Source organism: Triplophysa rosa, linkage group LG3, assembly GCF_024868665.1.
Source record: "Triplophysa rosa linkage group LG3, Trosa_1v2, whole genome shotgun sequence".
Taxonomy (NCBI): Eukaryota; Metazoa; Chordata; class Actinopteri; order Cypriniformes; family Nemacheilidae; genus Triplophysa; species Triplophysa rosa.
In genome coordinates this window covers 6,893,750-6,920,451 of record NC_079892.1, presented here as the reverse complement: position 1 = coordinate 6,920,451, position 26,702 = coordinate 6,893,750, and the positions used below count along the sequence as shown (strand labels likewise).

At 39.0% G+C, this 26,702-nt stretch overlaps 1 protein-coding gene across 4 annotated transcripts in view; it reads right to left on the bottom strand.

Moving 5' to 3' along the window:
- mical2b (microtubule associated monooxygenase, calponin and LIM domain containing 2b) overlaps window positions 1-26,702 on the bottom strand; it is a 33,197-nt gene that overhangs the window by 175 nt on the left and 6,320 nt on the right. The window contains exons 2-28 of one of the 4 annotated variants that reach the window (XM_057329580.1): window positions 26,031-26,380; window positions 23,008-23,215; window positions 21,303-21,419; window positions 20,073-20,174; window positions 18,179-18,334; window positions 17,777-17,877; window positions 16,383-16,640; window positions 15,853-15,968; window positions 15,596-15,722; window positions 15,424-15,514; window positions 13,953-14,100; window positions 12,579-12,778; window positions 12,350-12,456; window positions 12,178-12,246; window positions 11,943-12,059; window positions 10,318-10,446; window positions 9,869-10,219; window positions 9,444-9,539; window positions 8,519-8,638; window positions 8,168-8,260; window positions 7,256-7,360; window positions 6,929-6,961; window positions 5,958-6,144; window positions 5,817-5,881; window positions 5,662-5,743; window positions 692-809; window positions 322-398 (exon numbers count right to left, since the gene is read on the bottom strand). In XM_057329580.1, coding sequence (XP_057185563.1) covers window positions 802-809; window positions 5,662-5,743; window positions 5,817-5,881; window positions 5,958-6,144; window positions 6,929-6,961; window positions 7,256-7,360; window positions 8,168-8,260; window positions 8,519-8,638; window positions 9,444-9,539; window positions 9,869-10,219; window positions 10,318-10,446; window positions 11,943-12,059; window positions 12,178-12,246; window positions 12,350-12,456; window positions 12,579-12,778; window positions 13,953-14,100; window positions 15,424-15,514; window positions 15,596-15,722; window positions 15,853-15,968; window positions 16,383-16,640; window positions 17,777-17,877; window positions 18,179-18,334; window positions 20,073-20,174; window positions 21,303-21,419; window positions 23,008-23,215; window positions 26,031-26,294 — 3,450 coding nt within the window. In that variant the 5' untranslated portion in view covers window positions 26,295-26,380 and the 3' untranslated portion in view covers window positions 322-398; window positions 692-801. Of the gene's footprint in view, window positions 1-321; window positions 399-691; window positions 810-2,952; window positions 5,744-5,816; window positions 5,882-5,957; window positions 6,145-6,928; window positions 6,962-7,255; window positions 7,361-8,167; window positions 8,261-8,518; window positions 8,639-9,443; window positions 9,540-9,868; window positions 10,220-10,317; window positions 10,447-11,942; window positions 12,060-12,177; window positions 12,247-12,349; window positions 12,457-12,578; window positions 12,779-13,952; window positions 14,101-15,423; window positions 15,515-15,595; window positions 15,723-15,852; window positions 15,969-16,382; window positions 16,641-17,776; window positions 17,878-18,178; window positions 18,335-20,072; window positions 20,175-21,302; window positions 21,420-23,007; window positions 23,216-26,030; window positions 26,381-26,702 lie in introns of all 4 variants that reach the window. The other 3 variants (XM_057329579.1, XM_057329581.1, XM_057329582.1) reach the window with 3 other exon arrangements.

Genomic DNA, 26,702 nt, shown 5'->3' with positions numbered 1-26,702 from the left:
GACAACGTTTCATTTGTTTCCTTGAAAGGATCATATCATATCATATTAGCCAGCTACACACAAAAGCACACAAACCGAACAGCTGTTGTCCAACTAGCAGCATGTGTGACCGGACAAAATGTTGTGCCCACTTCAAGACTGGCTTCCTGGCCAAGAATAATATACATGTAATGTGAAAGTCTGGCTTTGACTGCCACTCCCAAAGACAGAGGAAACGTCTGCCAGCACTTTGTTTTCGGGCCACTGTAAAGCCAGTATTATGAGACGGATCTTATGAAATAGTCAAAACTGCTAAATAAACTACAACAGCTGTTCACTGACCTTTCTGCGGCGGGGAAGCGGGACATGCAGGCAGAGATTCAACATTATCAGGCTTTTAAGATGACCCTTTCACTTCACTACAACAAAATATGCAGACAAGAGACATTAAGCAAGATCATATTATTTAAATACAACTTAAATAGTGAATAATAGCAATGTTTTGCTTTCTTTAAACACACATCTAAATAATTTATCTTTACGTTTCATTCCTATAACAAGCGGATGAAGTGATATCAATGAACTGACTCATATGGCCCAGATAATGTAAACATATGAATGGGGTCTTTAAGGAGCCTCATCGAACAAGTCTCATTATTAGATTAAATCCACATTGCGAGGCGTTGATGTCAATATGGTTTTGTAAACCAACCTCATGTTTATGACCTCCGTTGAGTCTGAGAGGACCGGTGCCTCCGGTCTCTCATCTGAAGTGCTGGGGTCTGTCAAACCCGCCTGGTCGTTCTTATTTCTGGAGTCCGTCTACGTTTCTGTGGGATCCACGCACACACAACAAATTGTTTAACACATAAATAGGACTCTGCTCTTGTGCCGTCTAGGGAAATAAACTTCTACCCACCTTAACCCTCTGGGGGTCTCTCCCAAAAAAAGAACTTTAAGTTCTGAACATTTATCACGACAATCGATTTGTTATACTTTATCATTGTAGAGTGGTATCATAACTCTTGAATGAACTATTTACACAAAAAACATGGTTTAGAGTTAAGATAAAATAAAATTAAACTACTTAAATAGCAGTTATTATGCCAGTTATTTCAATTACACACATCTTGTTTTAAAAATGTGTTAGAAATGTAAAAAAGAGCTTTTTCAACTTCTGAAATATACTGAATGTAAAGGAAGATTTTATGGGATCGTTCACCCAAAGTGAAAATTCTTTCATCATTTAGTCAGCCGCATATATCTTCTTTCAGCTTTTGAATAATATGAAGAATGCTGGTAACCAAGTAACATTAGCCTCCCTTGACTTCCCCTGTATGGACACAAAATCACTTTCTCAAAATGTCTTCTTTTGTATTCCCTAGATGAAAGCAAGTCAAACAGGTTTTGAAGGACGAGGGTAAATTAATGACAGATTTCTTTGTTTTAAGTGAATATCTTTAGAATTAAATGACTTTTATAGTTCTTAAAAACCTGCATGGTTCTATAAAAACCTTGTATCATAGTTGCAGATGAAATCTTGACGCATTACATGTCTGGACAAATGCTCAAATATTAACTTCTTACCAATAAATCCTATTCTGTAATAACCTTTTTTCTAGTATGGCAGGCATTAAAAGTAACCAGGGTTGTGCAAGGACAATGCCCATCAATTCAGATAAAAGCGACTCAAGGATTTGTCTTAAGGATTTTGTTCATGAGAATGTTTAAACAACCTTTTCTTTAGAAATCGTCTATTTTACTTGGCAAAAAGTAAAAGACATACAAGTGCATAACCTTGAGATACGAATGACCTTAAATACATTATTTTGCTCTCTTTCTCTAACACACAAACACAAACGCTCTTCATGTTCATGTGCTTAATATACTGCATTTTGTGTGTGTGAAAAGACATGAGGTCATTAAAGTTTTGACCTTGTAAATCTAACAAAGTAAAATCCTTAAATATTAATTAAAGACCATTAAAGTTTAAATCAAGTTTTGTTTGTCCTTAAGCTTCACAAAATTAAGCAGAATTAAGCACTTAAAATATTTTTTTGTCATGACAAACGGGACAAATGTACTGATGACTCATCTTGCACAATAGATTTGTGTCCAATCAAATGCTGCCTAGAAAATGTTGCCCCTCCCCCCGTAATTAATTACGAAGATGAAAAAAGTTGTTGCCTTATGGCTGTCTGCTGAATCTTTTGATGTCAGATTTATAGACGTTTCAAAGCAACAACATAAACAAATGTTACTGCACATGTGCGCGTTCATGGACTGCCCTTAACTTCCGGTACACATTCGCAAACAATAGGGTGTATGTTGCATGTCACGTGACTAAACCGGTAAACAGGTCTCATTACATCCGCTTGTTGGAAAAAGTGAATTAACAATATTAACTATCAGCAATATCTGTGGATTTTTAAGGTAATCCACTAACCTAGCTAGCTGTTTCCATTTTTTAGGCGTTTTAAGCCATTTTCATATTCAAATGTTTATATATCAATCTGTTTATGTGATGGGCATCGATTTTGATAATATTTGGTACGTCTCATTTACTCATTTACTCAAAAAACGTCTCTTTACTCAATGAAGCGCATACAAAAGACTTAAACCTGATGCGATGAGATTTGTTTTAAACTTTAAAGGGGTCATATGTGCGAATACGTGTTTTTCTGTGTCTTTGGTGTGTTATGGTAAGTTACCCATGCATGTATTAGACACGTAAAATTGCAAAAATTAAAGTGTCGGAATAAAAGATGCATTCTATCTAAAAGCGAATGCTCATCCAGACCTGCCTGAAACGCCTCATGTAACCACACCCCCACAAATCTACATCAGTTCGTGGTATGATTTCACTAAGACCGCCCAAATGTATACGCAAGTAAGGGGGAGCGTATACATTTACATCTTACCATCCAAATATGGTAAGAGGCGTTACATTTCCATCACACGCTTGCAGCTTACCTGTAGCTCAGCGGTAAGAGCATTGCGTTAACAATGCAAGGTTGTGGGTTCGATCCCAGGGGATTGCACATACCTATGTATAAATGTATAGGGTAATGCAATATAAGTCGCTTTCTGCCAAAAAATGCATAAATGTATTCGACCAATCACTACGCACTGGTTAACTGGCCAATCATAGCACACCTCGCTTTCCAGAGCGATGAGCTTTGTAAAAAAATCTGCGCGTTTCGGAGAGAGGCGGGGCAAAGAGGAGATACAAACATGCACGGTATGTGTAAAATACAGCGTTTTTGAACCTTAAATCGTGTATACACACATTACATTACATCTAAAACAAACGATAATATTCGTTTTAGCCGTATCATATGACCCCTTTAAAAGCAGTCACAGGAGGATAAAAGGACAGGTGATAGGAAAGACCCAAAAGACCAAAGTTAAATGAGATTATATATTAAATCAGACATATTTGCAATGGGTCTGATGTATGTACCGTAAAACAGTCAATAAATCCAAAATACTGGTGATTTTCTAACAGTGGTCAGATGATCCAATGCTTTCAAAATGTGGGAATGTGAAGTTAAGAGTGAGATAAATAAAACACCATAAGGGCAAAAGGAGGGTGTTAGTTACGTTTGTGAAGTGTGTTTCTTAGCATTTGTTTGGCACTCAAATATTTGTTGTGATGTTTTCATCATTGCAATGATGAATACAAACACTTGTGGACAGCTGGGGTTACATTACATTCTTTAATTGGCAGACAAAAAGGCAGAAACAAATTCATCGAGTTCAACATTTATTTATTTTATCGCTTACAGGCTTTAAATATAAATTAAGACAAACAGTCTTTCATTAAATACATAGAGCCAAAATGTACAACAAAAGCTTTTCCTCGAAGGATTTTGGAACTTGTGCAAAACTAACATGACAACCCAAGTTTGAGTTATTATAATGACCAAGAGAGAGTTCTTACATGGGACTGAGACAGTATATCAGCCTCTGCAACATAGAGGACAAACATGGAGAGAAACAAGAAGGCCGGTTACTTCACGGGACACAGTGAACTCAAGTGTGGCGCTAGCAAGAAACCATAATAACAGGTGCATTTCAAAAGCATGCTGGGATTGGCAAGTGCAATTCTGTTAGTCTGTTAGTTTGGAAATGCCACAAAATGTTAAAGACTGTTAGAAATGTTCATACATTAGACCCATGCTTAATTCTCAATGGTGGGGTTAATAATGTAGTTATGGGATATGCAGGGAACCGGTGCAAAGCATAACAACTTGATCACCTGACCCATGCAGGCCAATTGCGTTCCTGCTCTGACGGTTCAGCCAATCAGGGGTTGGAGCATTGGAAACTTGAAACATACTATGTATGATGTGGCATAGGATGAAAGAATGAAATATGAAGAGAGATGGAAATTTAGAGAGAGACTTTATGCAGATGTGAATTCCCAGAATAAACTATAATTATGATGCAAAACAGAACACTGATAGAATAGTGCAAAAATAACACTTCTTAAAGCTTTATACCGCACACATTTGTGGAATGTTTATAGATAATAGAAAAGTTACCCTATTTACTGAGGGGACAAAAAACAATATAATACAATTTTGAATATTACGCAATTCCCCAATAAAGCTACTTGCAGCATTACATCACAAAGAACACCAAAATGCAAATCAGATTTTGGTTAATTTGCATAAACCTTAAATGAACAGTTCACCCAAAAATATATTACTACTACTAACAATTATGCTTACTTGCCATCAACTTTTATTCTGTGGTACAGAAACAAACCATGAATCTTTATGCGGTCAATAATAAATATAGACCTTAATTGCCATGATCAATATAAGAAAAGATGCATTCTGCATTATTATTCCTCAAAAGATTTATTTTTGCTCCACAGAATAAAAGTCATATAATTTTGTAAAAAAAGTTTTAATTGTTGGGTGAACAATCCCTTTAAAGATTCTTAACAGTAGCCAAAAACAACAATGTCATCAAAAAGCATTTTAAAGAAAAAAAACAATACCGTTTGGCATTTCAGTTGCATATATGACGTGACGGGAAATGCAACGTTGCCGTTAACGTTGCTTTTACGTTAACTGGCAGTTTCCTCAGTAAGGTGCTCTTAGTTTATCAGCTTTGGTTTCTTACATTGGTCAAAAATTGCAATCATACAAATCCAAACTCGGAATATTTCTTAAACCCTGTAAGACCACGAAGTCAAAGCTTAAGCAAAAAAACGAAATCGCAAAAAAGCAAATCGCATAATACTGCAAAAGTACCTTAAGAAACTCGTGTGACAGCAAATATTGCATGGGCAAGTAAACTAAGCATGGAATGTGACCGGGTCTACAGAGTTTAAGTCGTCCCTGCCCCCCAGTTAGCCCAAGATTATATCGAGGACCCTTAAAAGAGCCCTCGATAGCGCTCGGCTGACTATCATGCTCTATGGGGGAGGAACGATTTCCTCGCGGCTCATCTGACCCGCGACCTCATGCAGCACGTATAAGAAGGGCACGCCCAAACTCAGAAGCTCGTAAAGGAAGGCATAGTCCTCCTGCCGCTCTCTGAAGTGCAGCTCTACAGCCCGGACCGCCTTATACATCCAGCGGGCGAGCTGGCGGGGCATGCCGAACAGCGTGCGGCCCACGTGCAGTGGCCGGCGTAGACTTTTCCTAATAAAGGAAGTCAGGGTACCTGAGGGCTGGACGTGGTGGCCATCTGCGGCCAAGTAGTCGGATGTTGTGCTCGTTGAGGGCCTGCCGCTTCCGTGCACCTGCTTGACGCAGTAATGATGTCATCACGATGCCATCACACTCGGTTAAAATCAGTTATATCAAACGCATCATTACCTCTCCTCTTCTATGTCTACTGCTGGTTATCCGCTGAGAAAAGTGCAGCTTGCAATAAAAAGTGCCTGGAAGAGAGCAATCGTGAGTTTGGGGCTACAAAATGTTCTCGATTCTCCATCAGACCTCTCAGTGGTGGCTCACCTTGGTTGGAGTCATAAGTGTGACCGCCCAGTCTCAACGTGCAGCCGCAGATGTGACAGCGGAAACACTCTCTGTGAAAGAAGTTTCCCTCCGCGCTCAGTCTCTCCATCACGTACACTCGCTTCTTACAGAAGTGGCAGGTGTCGCTGCCGCCCAGACCCTGAGGGAAGTCCTTTCGCAGGGTGGTCTGAAACACAGCATATATGACATCACAGGAAACCGACGGTGATGCGTTACAGCATATGATAGCGTACAAAGCACAGCAAGGGTAGTTTGTGTTAGGATCTCATTCTTTGAAACTGTGATTCTTTTATTTCAAAGATGAAAGCCTGGCATTCAAGAAAAATGTATCAAGTTCCATTGTAGGTTTTCAATGTGGGATTAGGCGCACACTTATCAACTTTTCTAGTGCAAAACTAGCACAAATTCAATCAGAAATACAACAGTTTTCCTTTGTTAAATACTGTAAAAGATCAGCAAGTTAACTTGATAGTTCACCTAGAAATAAAAATTGTGCCATCGTTTACTCACCCTCTTGTCATTTCAAACCTGTATGACTTTAGTTCTTCCGCAGAACACAAAAGAAGATATTTTGAAGAAAGTTGTTAGCTGGACCCCATTTACTTACATTGGTTTTGCGTCCAGCAATGTGAAAGTGAATAGGGGCCAGCGCTGTTCAGTTACCAACTTTCTTCAAAATATCTTGTGTTCTGCAGAAGAAAGAAAGTCATAAAGATTTGAAATGACAAGCGGGTGAGTAAATGATGACAGAATTTTCATTTTTGGTTGAACTATCACTTTAAAGCCACCAGATTCAGAGAAAACATTTTGTACCAAACAACAATCGATGAGCTTTATTTGTTCTGTTAATACACACGCCAAAGCAAAACCAGTAAATGTTATGTCCTTTATGTCAGGCGTAAGATGCATTTAGTATTGTACTTTAAATAGCCAGGACAAAAATATATTACCGCCCCAGATTCTGTACATCTTCTGGCTTCTATCTGTGGAGAAAGACTCTCTTAACTACACACTACAAGTTGTGGCTGTCAGCAAAATAACATGCACAATGCTTGTACCCTTGTTCGTACGCAGAGACTTTTGTAGTTTTACCAATCACAAGATTCAAACATCTCTTACGAGAAAAAACCCTCCTTACACTGCGATACAGCCACAGGCTTTAACTTTTTTTGATAAAAATAAAATCACTTTAGAGAAACTATATACATGAAGCTGCTTAGGCCCTTTCTGAGGATTCGGCAACCAATGAAAGATTCTCACAGGTGGAAAGTGCTTACCAGTGAGATGGTGAATGGATTGTTGGGTCTATGATCGGTCTCATATAATATGGCCAGTGTTGCTGCTTTAACCCCGATGGTAGAGGAAACTTTTCCCACTGTTCTCTGACAGACAATAATGAGCAAATAAACGTTTAGAATGGAAAAGTAAGAAACAGAGAAAAGCAAGACAGGAAAAATATGACTAGTTAAAGACTAGCAAAACTACACAACAAACCTTAAAAAACTAACTGTGTTCCTGCATGCAACTCAATGCTCGATATCAATTATAAACCTGGCAGTCGCACACAAAATTATGACATGCTTTTTATGACAACAGGCCTGGAAACACCGCAGGAAATGCAGTATGCGATTGTCTACGAAAAGCAAATTAAAGGGACAAAAATATAAATTCTGTCTTTCTTTACTCACCCTCAAGTTGTTCCAAATCTGTATACATTTCTTAAATAAACACGAAGAAAGACATTTGGAAGAATGCTTGTAACCAATCACTTCTTGGCCACCATTGACTACCATAGTAGGAAATATTACAATGATAGTCAAAAGTGCACAGACTGTTTGCTTTCCTACATTCTTCAAAATATCTTCTGTTGCATTCAACAGAACAAAGAAATTTACAATGCAATTATCCTACTATGGTAGTCAATGGTGGCCAACAACTGTTTGGTTACAAGCATTCTTTCAAATATCTTTCTCTGTGTTCCTCAGAACAAAGACATTTATACACATTTGCAACAACTCGAGGGCGAGTAAACAAAGAGACTGAAAAGGAGATAAAACGTGAAGAAAATAAAATGTGAGTGCTTTAATAACTGTAGAACATCTAGGAGATTTAGATGACATACAAGGTTATGGTTTGTTTACTCGTTTCATTTTTGTTCAGGCAGACGTGCAAACACTCAGTCTGAATACCTGTTTGGAGGTGTCAAGGCATTCAACACGCCTGACTTCAGAGCGATCTGTATGTTTATCATGGCTCAGATGTGTTTCTGACTCAGTACTGCACTACAACAAGGAGAAAATACCAGGATTGCGATTCTCAGGGTCTAGTTGTTACAAAACCTCTCAGTCAACAAAACACCAACTGCTCTAAACATAAACTAATGTATCATTAAGTGACCGTGGGTTTGTAGAAGGTCAAAAGTGTGGGACTGCCTATTTGGAAGATCTCTTTAATAAAATGACTACAACAAAATGTAAAACAGAAATGTAAACTCTAACCACAAAAAAGAAAAAAGAAATTGGCCAAATGTGCGGTTTTACCTGCTTGTGTTGGACTGAAGCAACAGGAGACAGAATACAGGAAAGAGTAGAGCATTCTGGGATAGTGTGAGCTGAAGAAATGTTAGGAGAAGTGGAAACAGCAGAAGGGTCTTCAGATGCCTGTGTGAGGAGAGCAGGAAGATGTGGAAAAACTTTACAAAATAAAAACCCAACATCACCACAATCCACAGACTATTCAGCCACTGAAAACTATAAAAGAGCAAATGAGAGGATATGGTTTGACTAAAATTCACACTTTTATACTTAGAAAGATGGTAGTCTTTATTAATTGCTCAAGCAATAAACGAGTGGTTCTCTAAAGCTTTTCTCTTTTACAACTTTTTTGTTGTAAGGCCCCCCTTTGTGTAGAGTGCATTGCTTTGTGGCCCCCCAAAAATAAATATAATCTTAAACTTAAAATTTTAATTAAACCAAGAAAATATTCAGTTAAACAGTTGGCGTTGTTTTTCTGATGTTTGATTACACAAAATTTATGATAAATATATATATTTCTAAAATATAGGAACCATCTTGGGGCCCCCCAGGAGGCCACGGCCCCCAGTTTGAGAACCACTGCTAGAGAGAACAGAAAGACAAGAGGTTATTAATCGTCAAAGAAGCAGCCAACTGCACCACCGTTAAGAGAGCGAGCAAACGAGCGAGCGAGAGAGCGAGAGAGCGAGAGAGAGAGAGAGAGAGAGAGAGAGAGAGAGAGAGAGAGAGAGCGCATGTGATCGTTGCACTGCATATTTAGCTTCTGAACCACTCCTTTCCAAAACCTCTGAGGGCTAAAATCCCTCGTGTTAGATAGTACATGATAAAATGAATAAGCAACACTCAGGTCATCACATGCTTTAATACGACTGAAGCTGTTGTTGGATTTGTGCGAGCTGACAGCATGCAGGACTCTGGTCTCAGGCTTCACCTGAGATTGAGTCGATTTGCCTGAGAAGAGACAGCTGAGCTGTTGCGCTCGCTCCTTGACGCTTCTCTTGTTGAACTGTCTAGCCTGTGTTTCGTTCTGTAAGTGTTTAAAAGCAAAGGACAGCACGGATCAGAAATGAAAAAGCAAAGTAAAACATGACAACGCATGCGTAGCTTAAGCCTTTTTCTGTTAGTTTTATGCCTATGGCTGAAGATTTTATCTGAAGTGACTTACAAGAATTGAATTTATAAGTTATATTTTGGCCTCTACATGCTTTTTATTGGACATGCATTCTCCAGGGTCCAAGTACAAAAACCCGGTTCTAAATATGACTCGGGTTTCTCTTGCAATGCATTTTAAAATGTATGATTCAAGCTATAATTCCTATCGGGATTAGTTTTGGATTCATGCACCACATCATTCACCTGTTTGACTTCATCTTCCAGTCTCTGCATGCACTTGATCATCCCGTCCAAAGCCGGTGTGAAGGACGGACGCAAGTCCAATGGTTCCGTGTCCCGTGAGGACAGCTCAGTTTGAGAAACCGACTGGAGCACTTTAAAGGGAATGTGAGAAGTTCTGGAACGAGACTCGCTGCTTTGAAAGCAAGAGGTAAATTCTGCAAGCTGGCAACTGGAGCGAACTTCAGTCTTTTCTTGCATCTCTACATTCTCATGACTCGAATTCGCATCGGAGTGGCAATCAGAACGTTGGGCACTAGTGTGCCGGGTTTCACTCTGGATGTGAGATTCGAGCAGTCTTAGATATGGAGATGGCTGGGTGACAATTTGGGCAAAAGGTTTGGGAGTTCAGTTAGAAATCCAGGGAAAACAATGTTGATTCATGGATGGATTTTATGGCGGGCTAAGCATACCTGCCATTTTTGTTTGTGTGGAGGGGGTGGTGGAGGCGTGGGATGGTTTGTAGGTTTGGAAAAGCGTGGGTTGTCAGTCATATCAAGACACAATGGCCTTTCATCAACTGAGTCGACTTTGGATTCAGACTAGTTACAGTAACATCACAGGAGAGGAGATGGAAATGTTTGGAAAAGATCAGAGGACAGTTAGAACAGGAAAAGGAACCGTAAAACATGCAGAGAGCAACTGAAAATAGTGCTGTCACATCGATTAATCACGATGAATCAATTCCAGAATAAATGTTTGTGTTTATTTAATAAATGCGTGTCTGGCATGTATATTTATATGTATATATATATATATATATATATATATATAAATACAGAAACATGCACGTATATATTTAAGAAATATGTATAATATAAATTTATATTTATAGATAATATAAATAGATTTTTAGGGCTGTCAAACGATTAATTGTGACTAATCACACCCAGAATAAAAGTTTACAGTTTACATAGTATATATCAGTGTACTGTGCATATTAATTTTGTATTTATAAACACAAAAACATACATATACATGTATATGTACTAAGGACGTATGTAGGAAATATTTAGATGTATTTATTTATATTTACCAATAACTTTGATATTTTACTTTTTCTTAAATATATGCATGTATGTTTATGTCTTAATACATACAAAATTATTATGCACAAACACAGACACAAACTTTTATTCTGGATGCGATTAATCATTTGACAGCCCTATAATTTAAAAATATAAATGTATGTGTGTGCATATTTGTATATACAAATAAATATACATGCCACACACACACGCATATTATATAAACAAACATATATTTTGGTATCGCGATTAATCAATTAGACAGCACTTAATAAAATACATAAAACTTCCACTGTCCAAAAAACAGGACTGGTCTCTTGATCAATCTCGTTGTTTGCAGTTTACATATAGTTATGGAGTATTATCAGTCCATGAGTAACCTACATCCTTTAAGCTCATAACCATGAAGCCAGACAGTATAATGACCACCGCTAATCTCAAAGCCAACAGAAAATACAGACGTACATCAATGACGATTGCAAAATCACAGTTGCATAGCAATAACACAACAGAGTGTAAACCCTAAACACGGCGAGTTCATTACTTTTGCAATTCGCAGAAATGACACAATGCATGTTTTTATTAACCAAAGAACCTCCAGTCTAAGACAAGCCCAACTAACACAGAACTATAACATTATTATTTTCATCATGGCCTGTTGCATTCAAACTCCATCCAGCAAACTAAAACCAGAGGATTTACTTTTGCTTCTACTTTCAGTGCACAAAGACGAGTATTCATCAGGGATTATGTTTGATCCGATACCCCACTGCCTGTTCTCCAGTTCACAGAGATTTCCTCAAAGTAGCCTAAGAGACATAAGATGGTGCCGACCACAAAGAACCTCAAAACACATCCAGTAATTTTCACGTTTTGGAGATCTTAACATACAGTACAGAGATGGCCACCAGGACAGTTTAAGCAAACCACTTGAGATTCAAACACCACAGAAGACATCTTGGCTTTGGCTTTTTTAATAAAAAGGAAAAAATAATTTTTGGTGGCTGTACCTGTCTGCGCGAAGCGCAGCTCGGAGCGTTCTCCTCAAACCTGGCCAGCAGTTGAGTCGCCATGGATCGCACCTTGTTTTCTTTCTGTTCACCTCTCTCGCCTACAGAGGGCGCACCCTGATTGGACATTAGATGTGAAAAGAAGAGAAGCGGAGCAATCAGGGAAAGTAAACCAAACAGCTCACAGGAAGTTTAAAGACAATGTAGACGACACAGAAAGGGAAAGTTAACACACCTCCTCCAGGTGGCCGATTCCCTTCTTCCTCTTTTTGTTAAAATCATTGTCCTCCAACTTCTTGTCGACCTTAAGACAGAACAATAATGCGTTTCCTAATTTAAATGGGATTATTTAGTCAAAATGAAACGATCAGGGCTACAGTACAGTAGGTGTGGGATATAATGTCTACCTTTGGAATTCTCTTTCTTGGCAGTGCGAGATTTATGGAGTTGTGAACAGAATTGGCAGTCTTGGATGAATAGTCTTCATTATTTGCATCCGCCTCTTTAGGAACACCTGCAAACAAAACAAAACTCCATATTTACTTTATGACAAACTACACTGAAACGTAATGTGCATGAGATCCTAGACAGCTGTGATGGAAATCGATGGTTTTATTTATTTTATGTGAGCTCTACCTGTTGCAGGCTGAGCCGAGTTGCGGAACATCTCGTAGAATTTGGAGAGGTAGAGGATCATGATGAGCTTGTCTGGCCCACGCTCGGCGTCCATCTCTTTCCCTGTAGTGATGGGCTGGATGCCAAACTCACGCTCTGCCACATCAAACGCCAACTGGTTGTTCTTAGCGCAGTCTGCTTCATTCAGAGAGTCAAAATCACTGGAGGAGAGAGAGAGAGAAGCAATGATAAGGCTTTATCAGGACCAAATTCCATTCCACTAGTGAGGCTGTGTTCTCGCCATCTGTATTCCTGGTTACCCATAATCATTTTTGCAGAAACGCAGTCACTGGCAGAACGATATGATGAGAACAGTTCCAGCTGATTTACTCACATCTCACTGCGAGTTTCTGTCAACAGCCCATCTTTATGATATCATTAAAGCCATCACTCGCATCCGGATGGGATTGGGAGGAGTGGTGAGATTTATGGCAGACGACACACAGTAGGTGTGAACATTATAATGCATGTGTCTATATAAATCATGATGCAAGCCTTGCTCTGATGCCCGAGCGAACTAAAGGTTTTTTCAGAGCAACACTAACATTACAAATTTCTTAGTATCATTATAGATTACTATATTCCTGCAGAATTCTTAAAGGTCCAGTGTATGAAATTTAGCGGCATCTAGTGGTGAGGTTGTGAATGCAACCAACGGCTCACTCCACCTTTTGAAGCACTACGGTGGCTGACACAGAACTAAGATGTCGTCACGTTTTTGCTTTTTTGCCAAAGGAGATAACGTATTTACGAAACATGCTCTGTAGAGCAGTTTGTCCGTTTAGGGCTACTGTAGAAACATGGAGAATTCCATGTAAGGGGACCCGCGGTGTATGTATATAGAAACAGCTCATTCTAAGGTAATAAAAACATACTTCATTATGTAAGGTCTTTATACACCTCTAAAGACAGTAATGTATATTGCATTTCTGTCAATAGATCCTACAAAAAATGATACAATGGACCTTTAGAGCTTAAAATGACTGTTGCCTTTGACATCACAGATCAGAATTGTTGTTTTATCAATCCTTCCTCTTTCTGTAGATTGTTTCAAATCCCTATTAAGAGACAAAGCTTTTTATTTGCAACTAAGAGAACTACTTTCGCCAAAATCAAAGCTATTGTCCTTAATTACACAAACAACTTGTTTTGATGGCCTGGGGGAAGAAGGTACAGACACGCGTGCGACATCAAAAAAATGTTATGACGAACGAAACCATAGATCAGCTTTAGTCAATAAAAGCCACCCTTTTTAACCATACAGTGTGTTCATGGGGGTGTGACCAAGGAAAGACGCAAACACGAGGGCCAGTTTGTGTGTGTAGTCTCTCTTACATGAGGTCAGGCTGCTGGCGGTGGATGAGGGCGCACAGAGCCAAGCCGCTCCTCCAGGAGGTAGTGAGATCAGTCACATCCACTCCCCTGTAACCCCGAGTCTGCTTCTGACACCAGAACAGCAGACGGCTGGGACGAACCTCTGATTCTGAAACATGCAAGATGAAAAATGAATATTTTGGCACGTTTTAGCCAAGTGACCCTAAACTTCTGTACGGCAGTGTATACTAACATTCACTGGTTTCTACGTTCTCAGCCTTTAGATCTTATGTAGCCACACCACAATTAAAAATCAAGCAAATTTGTGGGAGTCCCAACCGGTTTGAGGTACACCTCTGTCTCTATGAAAAACACACACAGCCATCTCAAAGGACATGCAAACAAAACTCAGAGGCTTTACAGTCCAGATTTCATGAAACCGTGAAACGATGACATAACTGCAGTAAGACCCATAAGGTTTTACTGAAATGAGGTCTGCTCATGCTTTTGTTGACTGTCTGAACCTTTCGTCATGTAACATGAGCTCTTCGATTGAGTAAAGGGTGTGGAGCAGTGATAAGTCATTGTAGCCGTGAGGCCGATTCCAGGTGAGACCAGCCATAAAACAAACATGGATCAGGTGGCTATCGACTGCACTGTTGTCACAACATCACATGCACGAATGAGGGAAAAATCGTACGGAAACAGGACTGTTCAATTTCGGACTTCAATCGGGACAGCACGGTTGAAGCTCACGCATGTAAATTTTGCACTACCACTATCACCAAAATAAGATTTCTTTTTTGTATTTTGTTTTTAAATATTTTAAAACCGACAGAGCTCACACCATTGCTGAGTCAATGTTGCTTTATTGGATTGGTTTAATTCTAATTCGTGTGAATTTGTACACCGTGAATCATGCCAAAACGTATGATTATTAGAAAAAGCAATAATGAAACCACAAACCTGTCTAACCAACACTGGCGCAAAAGCAGATCATACTACAGTACAATATCGCATGGGATCATCTACAAATGACCTTTTTTTGTTTTCTCTCCATAATAAGCTGGGACGAGAAGAAATCCTTTAACATTCAAAAACCAAACACTTTTACTTTAATATTATGTGGATGGTGGGCGCAAGCGTACGTATACAGCCGAACAACGCTTACACACTGGTTTTGACGCGAAACGACATATTGCTCTACCTCTCCGGGCCAACAGGGGTCAGGTTTTCTTCTCCTACCTCGAATCGACGCTCCCAGAACACGGTTGTCACCTGGTGGTTAAACTAATTACTGCAAGAAATGAAATGCGCATGCACGACCTGTACGTGAGGTAACAAAATTCCGCCGTTGCGCGTACTATTCTGATGACAAAATTTGAATTACGCGCATTGTACGCCGTCCCTCGCGTACGCGTACAAAGACAACTATACTTCAGGCTTACACAGGAAGTCTGCACTAAATCTGTAAAAAAAAATGATACCCTACCTCCTCTGGAGAGGTTCACAGATCTGCGCGTGGGTCCGTTGCGCTCCAAAACACTTGAATCCTGCTCACCTTTGATACACAGATGTCGTACCTGAGACAAAAAGTTGGTGGTTTACAGGTGTTAAGATGGCTGCATACGGATAGATATGGTATTGATGGACTGGAGTCTCACCTGATGGGGTCGCACGCAGGTGGAGTTGAGGTTAGGGTAACGTGTAGATGGGTCTATGGTGTATAGCTCAAAGTTTTTGGAGATGTTTTCAGCTGTGGTCTGAGGTAACAGCCTATAGATGCTCTCCCTGCACGATAGACAAAAACATGCAAATACTACATGATCTTTTCATGACAAAAATACTTTCATTGTGCATAAAAATATATATATATAATTGCACTGGGCAGTTTAAATGTAGAGTAAACATCATATCTGACCTCTCAGACAGAAGGTCAAGGGGTTCTTTACCCTGAGCCCAACCCTTTATCATCCACACTGTGTCAAAGGCAGCCAGGAACCCTCGGGCACACCCTGTGCCCATAGGCCAGAACGGCTAGACACAATAGAAAAAGAAAGAGAAGGCAAATAAAACGCATCTATGTAAGAAACTCACTAGGTTTTGCAACAGTGTATTGGTTTTGAACTCAAAATTAGCCCTCGTGAGAGATATATTTACCCACAGATGTTTGTATTACATTTATAAGAGATGGAAGCACTTTTTGAAACGGCATTTTGGAACCTCTATGTCTATATAAAATAGCAAATGTTTATTAAAAATGTGTGTTCGGCTGAAGAAAGAAGTCTTCTACGATGTCATGAAGGCGAGTAAGCTATAAAACATGTACAAATTTGTTGAACTATTTCTTTAACAACTTACAGGAAATATTCAAATTTTACTACTAAATAAAAAATACATTCATTTATAACCAAATGTTGTCATATAAAGACGTACATTTTTGCTGCCTACCTCTAACAGACTGTCCCCAACCAGAGCCACCAGCAGCTGATGGCCGTTCTTTTCTCTCACCAGCGCAGCGTTTTCAGAGGCGTACATGCAGGTGAAGTCAAACATGGCCACATCCGGCTGACCGTAGTGGTTGATGGCATAATCCAAGGAGGGCAGCTGGTAGTTTGTGCCAAAATCTGCAGCCTCGCGGGCATACGAGAGCAATGCTTCTTGGTTCACGTTGTCGCTCGCCAACAGCCGTTCGGTCTCAATGTAGTCCTGGACATATGAGAAAAACACATTCAAATCCAAAACCATTCAAACCATAGTCCTTCCTGACTTTTTATGAATTTGGAAACATGCTCGTGTTATCTTTAAAACAGGATTCTTGGCTTGATATTTAATTATTTAATGCAATGACATCTACACACTTAAAGAAATAGTTCACCCAAAAATAATAATTCATCATTTACTAACCCTCAAGTTGTCCCAAATCTGTATAAATGTCTTTGTTTTGATGAACACAGAGAAAGATATTTGGAAAATTGCTTTTTCACTTCTTGGCCACCATTGACTGCCATAGTAGGAAAAATGACAACGGTAGTCAAAAGTGCCCCAGAACTGTTTGCTTTCCTACATTCTTCAAAATATCTTCTTTTGTGTTCATCAGAACAAAGAAATTTATACAGATTTGCAACAACTTGAGGGTGAGTAAATAAACACAGATTTTTAAATTTTTGGCAGAACTGTTGCTTTAAGTGCGCCTTAAGTGTCTTGCCCAATGTAGACAAAAATAGAGTTAATGAGTTCAAGCGGCACGCGACGTGCGTGGGAGCCCGAGTCACTTAAACGTATACAAACAAAGCAATCAAAATGTGAAAACAATAGAGCGATATTTTAATGCGATAAGTAGCTCAAGGTTAAGCGGATTACAAGGTGACATCACCAATGGTGAAGCAATGGGCCTGCTTTCATCATCAGGGTTTTTAGAGTGAGTTTCTGTGACTCCGGAGGGTGTGAGAGTTTAAGACTCCAGACGAACTCCAAACACTTCAATCACTCAACTGCTCTGCTGTAATATCCTGTGTCACACGCTGAGAAACCGTGTCAGACTCAGATATAGTTTCTTTTCATAACAAACATGAAAGGGTTCTCTAACGCTCTCCAAAAGCAAATAAAACACATCATTAGAGGACTAATGATCACTAAGTGCATGTCACGACTCACTACACACGCACGCACGCACACACGCAGAACATGGCATCCTGCCAGTATACAGTATAGTCTACCACTGTCTTCACCGGCCAACTAGACATTTCATGCTTACAATAGCCTGACACGCTCAAGTCACATCTGACGGTCAACAAGGTCAAACCTGTGCGATTTACTGCCCACCAGACCCCCCCACGACTCACATTGATGATCACACCCTTGTCCAGCAAGCTCTGTTTCTTTGCAGTCATGACAAAGTAGTGCGTGTTGTCCCTGTAATAGACAATGTTTTCCAGATCGATCCCTGTACAAGAGACAAATGAGATCAATTAGCATGTCTGTGCCAATGACAAGATTTCTATTATTAACTTTGATTTCCAATTACAAACAGTCCACTTACACCTCTGACTTTAGGGAGGAGAACAATTACACGCTGATGTTAATTATGTGTCAGCGTTTGAATTACGATTTTTATATTAAAATCATTAAGGTGTCATTGATGCAGAACATGGCTCGGTTAAGCAGAATAATGTTACGCGTTGAGCTGGAGACCAGATGGAGCTTTATGACCTGGACATGATAACGTGTGAGCAGTTTCAGCTCACCCGTTTCCTCTTTCAGCTCCAGGAAGAACTTCTGATTGAAGATGAAGGCCACGCCGCTGATCTCCTCCACTTTGGCCTCGGCTGTGGTGTTGCGGTTAACAAAGTTGGCAGTGATGGCGATAGCTAGTTTTCCTCTGAACTCCTTCCTCCTGAAGCCTGGAGCAGAAAATGGGATGTTCATTTCTTTTTATGGTACAGCACAAAATGCTCAAAATGAATGTTACCTCAGAAAATTTTCATCGTCATTTCATTTGTCAGAATGTAACATGCACATGACGACTTATCACAGGACACGTGAGAACCAATAAGATTGGTTGTTATCGACGTGTCGCCATTTGAACTTACTTTCTTGGTTATCTCCATGTTGTGTTGTTTACGATTAATCGCATCCTAACATTCATTAAATAAGTTTAAATACCGTTTTCTCTCAGAAACATTGTTTCGCTTCAGAAAAAAACATTTATTAACACACCAGAATCGTATGGATAATTGCACTTTTTGGAGCTTTACTATTTAGTTGCAACCTTCAAAAGCTAGGCTATTATATAATATCATTCAACTCTGCTTGTGTTTGTCTGAAGAAAAAAAGGAATATCCTTTTCTTTTAAGTGTGCTACAATTAGGTAGTCCTTCAGACTAGCATTGAAGGAAGCACCTGAGCAATATCTAGACACAAATATCTTGAGACCTGGGTTCGGACAATCATATTACCCCCCTGAACACCCTAACAACTGCATAAACAGCTATAGTAACAACCACTCAGAACACCATAGCAACACCCTGGTAACCCCCTGGAAAACACTGTCCAAAGCTAAAATCTGTAATTGTTGAAAATATTACTGACATCTTTCATTAAAAACGAATGCCGTAAGTGCCTTGGTCAACATGAATGTGGATTTTAGTTTTAAAGGGGAAAAAAACATTTAAATCAATAGATAACAACTGCTTATGCAGCATGCTGACAATAGTTCAGGACAAATATGCAGATTATTACACCTCATAGATACCAGCTGAAAAACAAAAGCGTTTGCAAAACAATTTTGCAAGACCGCCTTTGCACATTCTTTTGTCAAAGAAGCAATATAATCGCTTTCTTTCAAGAGTCTCTCACAAGTATGGAGCAACTTTGACCCAGCATGGTCCAAAGGTTTCTTGTGTTCGCTTCTAGACATGTCCATGTAGGTCTAACCCAGAATCTAACTATGTCAGCAGTAAGTAATGAAAAGAGTTGTGCTCTGCCCCTCCTGTGTCGTGTTGACATACTTCCTGTCAGACAAAAGAGCGTATCCATGTTCTGAATGTGGGACAGATTGTAAATAGTGCTTGGGAAAGAGTCACTGGGGCAATTAGCTTGACCAAATGAGCATTCAGCAATAGTTACTATGCTTGAGAGCGCTAAATGACTAAATACAACCAATCTTCATAGGCCAAAATATAAATAAATAAAAATAAACATGTCATTCACAGAAAGAAATTTATACACGATTCCAATTTTTATGGAAGATGCTTTTATCTAAAGCAACATTCAAGATTTACACTTAATCTATACATGTTATCCCTGGAAAATCACAAACAACTGGTAACTTTATTGTCACACAATCCCTTTGTTGTCTTGTCACTTATTGGGTTTTTTGTGTAATTCTTGTAAATTTACATATACGTGTCATTTTGTGTACATACCCATGTCTATTGTTCTTAGGCATTCAAGAAAGGTTTTTTTATCATGCTTCTACATTAAAATGACAAAACCCATTTACCAGAATTAAGCAAAGTAAGAGAAAATTGTATTTAGAGAAACAGTAAAACATTTAAAAAATGTTGATTTCAAAAGATAGGCGTAAGATTAAATTCCATGTAATCTTCCTTTCCGTGTAATCTTCAAATCGTTCCTTACCATCAAGAGTGTTTCTCCTGCCATCTGCCCCAATTATCACATCAAACTCATAATCTGAGATCAGGTGGTCGGCCGGCCGGATCTCCGCCCTCCATCCAGGCCCTGCAATGCACACACCCGATTTGTCAAATTCAAGAGGCTCTGAGAAACATAAACAAACTTAGGCTGGTCTTTAGTGCGTTTACTACAACTATCAAGCATTCCCAACCCAGAAGTAGTAAGGCCAAAATGATTGACCACGCCATGTGTAAAAAGGCTTTGCAGATACAGCGGAACAGCTAACGGCTTCGGAAAATTCTACCCGTTCCATGTCTAACGCCTCTATAATTTGACGCAAAGCCGGTGCTTCTCTTTCGACAAGGAATGCATAACAGAAATGGTGCTATAGACCCCGTTGACCCTTGACTCTATATATAGGAAAGAACTGAGGGTTTATCATTTACACAATGCGGACTGGTAAGTGTCAGTGACGCGAGAGGACAACACAAGCCTTCTCGGTATCACAAGCGTGTGGACATCAAGGTCATTTAGTGAAATTATCAAGATCTTGTTTCGATGCTTTTCTTCAAACGCAATAAATGTTAAAGATTGTTGGAACTTCCACCATAATGTTTCATCTATTGCGTGTTAAAACTACTGTACATAGATACTTAAAATGAGGTAATTACAGATGATGGGAATTATTTAAACGGGAGGCTATCCTTAACTAACAGTGGTACAGTAACAAATCAAACAGTCGCAAGCGGTACGGGTCACATTTTAAACAAAGTGTAATTAAGTTCCGCTTTAAGTCTATGATGTCATTCTTAAAACACACTCAACGGTTTGTCTGTGTACGACAAAAGGGCGTGCAAACCCGCCAAGAGATGACATAATACGAAAGGTTATGATTACCACCTGCATGTGTACTTCTGTCCACCACGTTTTTTACTCTTGGACATTGGGGTGTAAAAACAAGTTGTGCTCGTTCCCTGTGGGATATTTATAGCTATTTTATGGCAGCGTGGGATTATGTTATGATGGCTTGGAGTGGGCTAAGAGATCTGTGATACACGGTAAATGCGAGCTAACGGGCACCGTGGTCCCAACCAGTGGAACAAGCTTATATAAATTGTGTTCTTGGCTCGAAATCTTAAAATGGCACAATATACCACAACAAGCCTCGGAACTAGGCAGCAAGAATTCTGTTTGATGATGTGAAAGACAACTGGTAGATGGTTGGTGGATTACCGTCAGGGCCTTGGTCCTCAGGTGGCTCCCGAGGCTTGAGGAACTCGACGTTGACGTGTACCTCCACCCCAAGGATGAGAGCGATCTTTAGCAGCATGAGCTGCAGCTGACGGATACCTGAACACAGAAGGCACCGTGATGTAGGCTAGAAAATAAAAGTGGCTGTTTTGTCGTTGTGTTCTCCAGAGGAAATGCTGGGATTGGACAATAGACGTTTATTATTAAAGCTGCAATCCACAACATTTCAATTGTATTTTTTTGGTTTATTCTTTGGGTCAAGTTATTGAGTAAGTATTTAAAAAATCAGTGTGGAAAGCTGTCTCCTTCGCTTAACCCGTAACGATAAATTTATGAAAATGATTTATAATTTGAGCTGTCTGGGACGATTTTGCTGGAATGTCAGTTTGACGTCACCTGACTTCAACCAACGTAAAGATACACTGCGAGTATGTAAAGTAATCTGGAATTTTATGTTTTGATGGTAATATAGAGGCAAAAATTAAGGATTGCAGTTTTAAATACAAACTTCAAGAAAACTTACATTTAATGACACTGACACATTGTTTGCATTCACATTCATTCAGATTTTGCTCTAATCTGGTTTGAGGTGGTTGTTCACATTGCATTTTAAACGTGTCTCACATTAGATGCAAATTTAGGCAGGTGATGCTCCTAAACCCACCCATAATCACACAACAATAAATGCAGATTTGTAATGATGCAAAAATTCAAACCGAACTGTTCACACTACAATAATTCAGATTCAAACCCAATTTGTTTCCACCTACGAAAACATCCCACATCATTAAAACGTAAGATTCCTTGTTATTTTTGTCCTCACACTGTCCAGAGGACAGGTCTACTGTGTGTCACACGTGAGTGGAAGAAACAGATGAGATTTGTGAACTATATGAATGAACAAACTATCAAACATCAGACTGATATATAACAGGTTTCAATGGCAGCCCCCAGTCAGTACCCTGCGAGATAGAAACAAGGAAAAACAGATTTGCATTATCCCAGCAGCTTTACATGTTTTGCATCTTGTTTGGTTGTGCTGGTCTGCTGTTATCTCATGGACCATCGAGAGGAACATATTACAAAAGCATGAGCTGGCAGAGCATAAAAAGGAAAGGCCCGTCAGCATGACGGAAACAGATAAACGTAAAGGCTCATACACAGATATGAATGCGATTACAACATTTATCACAGCAGGAACATCTTGTACTTGGTCTCGGAGTAGGTTCCTTATTCATTCTCTATAATAAGTATGAACATATATAAAACGTTTTTAAATGGTTGTAGTTTTGAAACTAGATCTTGGTTCATGGAAGGAAGTAAGACTGCCTATCGATTAGTCGCGACTAATCGGTTGCAGAATAAAAGTTTTTGTTTACATAATATATGTGGGTACGCGGAGTATAATAATTATGTATATATAAATACACACACATGCATGTATATATTTAAGAAATATTTGCATGTGTATATACATTTTTATATTTATACATAATTTATAAATATAAATATTGAATATATAAATATATTTTTTCTTAAAATTATACATGCATGTGTGTGTATTTATATATACACAATTATTATACACAATGCACCCACATATATTACGTAAACAAAAACTTTTATTCTGCAAACAATTAGTCGGGACTAATCATTAGGCAGCCCAGAAGGAAGACAGGTGACCTACTAATATGGTCTATAGATCCAGCGCAGAACTTTCCATAAAACTTCTTGGCTCCAAGGTTTCTGAGGTCATGGATGGTGTAAGGCCAAAGGTGCAGAACATTGTTCCTGGAGAATGTGTCCCTTTTTTCAATCACCACCACTTTGGCGCCCAACAGGGCCAATTCTATGGCGGTCCGAAAGCCACAGGGTCCACCACCAATAATGAGACACTGTGGAAACACAATAAGAGTCTCATTGAGAGCAGTGCTAGATGATTTCAATAAGAGTTCTTTAAAAGAAACTGTTCTGGGATCTGTTGAAGTGTTTATAACCATTTGGCTTTCTTTGGAAAGCAACTGAAAGATTAACCAACATGATGCCTACATTACCTCACCTTAAATAGACTTCCTGAAAACTTATCCAAGCATGTCTAATCAAATTAAATCTTTTATTCCCTTCACAAAACAACTTTGCTTGTCACTTCAAGCCCTGATCCGAGCAAGTTCAAACACAAGTGTATCAACCAACAATTTCTGTAAAGGATCTTTTAGGGGGAAGCGAGTCATAGCCCAGTTACTCCAAGCGAGCTTTATTTTAGAGTACAAACGTCTTTACTTGAAATATGTTGCAAATTGATTTCTACAATAACACAGAGGGCATATCTGTAGCATTGTGTACTTTCTGGGAAAAATAGATAAGTGCTGTGGTTTGTCGGTTTTGGTTTTACCCCAAAATATTTTTTTCTTTCGCCATATTCGGAATACTGAAGATTCTGACATTTTTCATATCCCTTTTCGCATACTGTATAATAGGAAGTAGGCATCATTTGGATGTGTACTTAGTTTCTCAGGCTTAAGGACTACAGTCTCTCAAACATGGAAGACCACCATGAAAGTTAAAAAATGGAGTAAGATGTGGTAGCACTAAGATTCAAAGATCACACAATAAAACTTCTAACTAATTCACAAAATACAATCTTCTCACAGGCAGAGAATATATTTATGGGCGTATCTTAAAAGAGTAGTTCATCAAAATTTTAAATCATCTCATTGTTAATTCACCATCATGTTGTTTTAGACCTGCATGACTGACTTTGCTCCTTGGAAAACAGATGATTTTAGGCAAAAGTTAAGGGGGACAACCTCAGTTCACTTTTATTGTATGGAACAGGGCTCTAGACTAATATTTGAGAGAGGTGGCACCAGCCCTTAATTGGGTAGCACCAGTGTCATGGGGTGAGGTAAGAAAAAATAATCACTAAAACTTCATCCAAATGTGTTTAATACATTAATAAATATGATTTAATTATTTTATTGTATATGTAAACTTAATAAATATGATTTAATTATTTTTATTGTATATGTAAACTCTCATTCAACACTTTACAATATATTTCTTAAAGCTACTTTCTTCCTTTATTTGTTGTGAACAACTCGTATAAGAGAACCCAATTCCTTTAATATCAGTGAGTGTTTTTGGGCCCATCCTTTGTGGTTTGATGAGCATTATAAACGGAGATCTTTATTATACTGCTGCCCCTTTAAGAGCTAGCGCATTATACTGTAAGACACATGCGTTTTGTTTCCCAACTGTTTGTTCACGAAACGACTACCTTTACAAGGATTCTTGTTAATATGTCCATTTCAGAGTAAGGCGGCGTGAAAGAACTCAGTTTAGTATTTTGTGCTCTGACTCTCTGGGCGCGCGCATATCTCAAACAACCCGCGAGACCTGAACGCTTTTAGTGATTATTCTTCCTGAAAGCTGCATTGATACACGTTTGGCTTTTATCAATAGCGACTCACAAATAAATAGGATTTAACGTGATGTATAACGTTAAGATTTTGTATGCTTTGCAGTATTGTTAGAGAGCTTTATACAATAGTACAGTGCTTAAACTTTAAACACATGTTTGCAATATTTCTGCGCATTAAATTTATAATACGCAAAAAATATATTTTGATCAGTTTGGCAGTCGCAAAGTTCTTAATGGTTGCACCGGCAGTTAAAATAGTCGCAGTTGGTCGCAGTCGGTCGCAGTCTAGAGCCCTGGTGGAAATGTGACATGAGGGTAAATACTAATAACGTTAGATTTGTATGGAACTAACCCGGTATTGTATCTACGACATACCGAATAGTCTGCTTTAATTTCCTTAATGCCACGCTGTTGTACTTGGGGGAAAAAGTCAAACGTATTTGCGAGGGAACGCAGGATTAGAAAGACAAATAATGTCATGGAAAACAAAAACATATGCAAAGAACATTGACTTTCTTTGAGACATTAGGAACAGCAAAAATCCATTTATAAAGATCAGCAAACACACCATAAAATAACAACAAACGCAAATAAACAACAAATAAAACCACTTATGAACCAAAGATTAGCAAAAGCTGCTTAGTAACTGTGATACTTTTGCTCAATACTAGTATGTTTTGGGTTTCCAATCCTTTCAACATCTTGTCAAGCTATAATGGGGTCAATAATGACATGTGCACTTTGCAAAATGCAATAAAAATCAGGTGACCTAAGACTGACTCTTCCATAGACAGCTAACAATGCGATAAAGCAGTTGTTGTCTAGTTAACGTGTAGCAGACATTAACTTTCATCCTGATTATATAGTTAAACAATAAGAGACCTTTTCTCTTAAGCCAACACAATAATACAAACCCAAACACTAGCTACGGTAGTATATGACCTCATACATACTGTAAACCCTAATTATGAAACGTGATGAACGGAGGATCGATCACCAACCCAACCACTTCTACTCTTTGAAATATTAAGCAAGTGCTTTGACTAACAAATGTGTGCATGAAAATGATTACAATTGTCTAACACAAACAGCAGTTTACACAACAAGAGGGCGTTTTAATAAGAGACTGAATTTGGTTTCGTCAACTCAAGTTGACAAGTTGGTGAACCTCTTTTACAACACAACTTCTTTCAAAGTGCCATCACATTCCTTGAGGCAATTCTCCAAAACCTTGTTTAGTATTTAGGATGCATGAGCTTATAAGCACGAGTAAAGCTCTACAGACTTACCCTGGTGTCCACGCAGGTTTTGCCCTTGCAGTACTCCTTGTGGGTGGCTCTCTTGTCCAGCTTCCCCCAGAGGCCTTTGGCCTTCCAGTATGTGACTGCGGCTTTTAGGCTGCTGTAGAAGTTCCGGTGGTCCGAGGGGTCCAGCTCGAGTTGCCTGCAGAGAACGCTGAAGGCCTGCAGGGTGCCTTTACAGGTGGTGACCTGCACAAAATTCTCAAAAAGCTGGCCGGCCTGAGACGCCCGTTCATCTTCCGTCTCTCCCATCCCTCCGCTTTTTGGTCACTTTCTTTCCCCTCTAATGTCAGAGGATTCAGTCAAGGGCTGGTTGGTGCTGGCATTCCTCACGAAGACTGGAGAAAGAAGAAACGCAACATGAGTTTTTATTTGTTTCCACACTACTGAAGTGTTTTAAATGTCATAACCTGTCATCATCATTCATGTGTTGTATGTGAGAAAACAATCTATATATGGTTATGGAGTAAAGTAAAATGACTCAAAATGGTAGTAAGAGCACTTCCGCTAAATTCATTTATTGCTTTAAAGCTCTTAGTGTAGTCTCGAGTTGATTGTATATAAAGGTCAATAATCTCAATAAAACAGCGCAGTCCTTAAAAGAAAGTACACAGGTCTGTTATCCTGTTATCCTCGTGGACTTGGACCATAAGACAACAC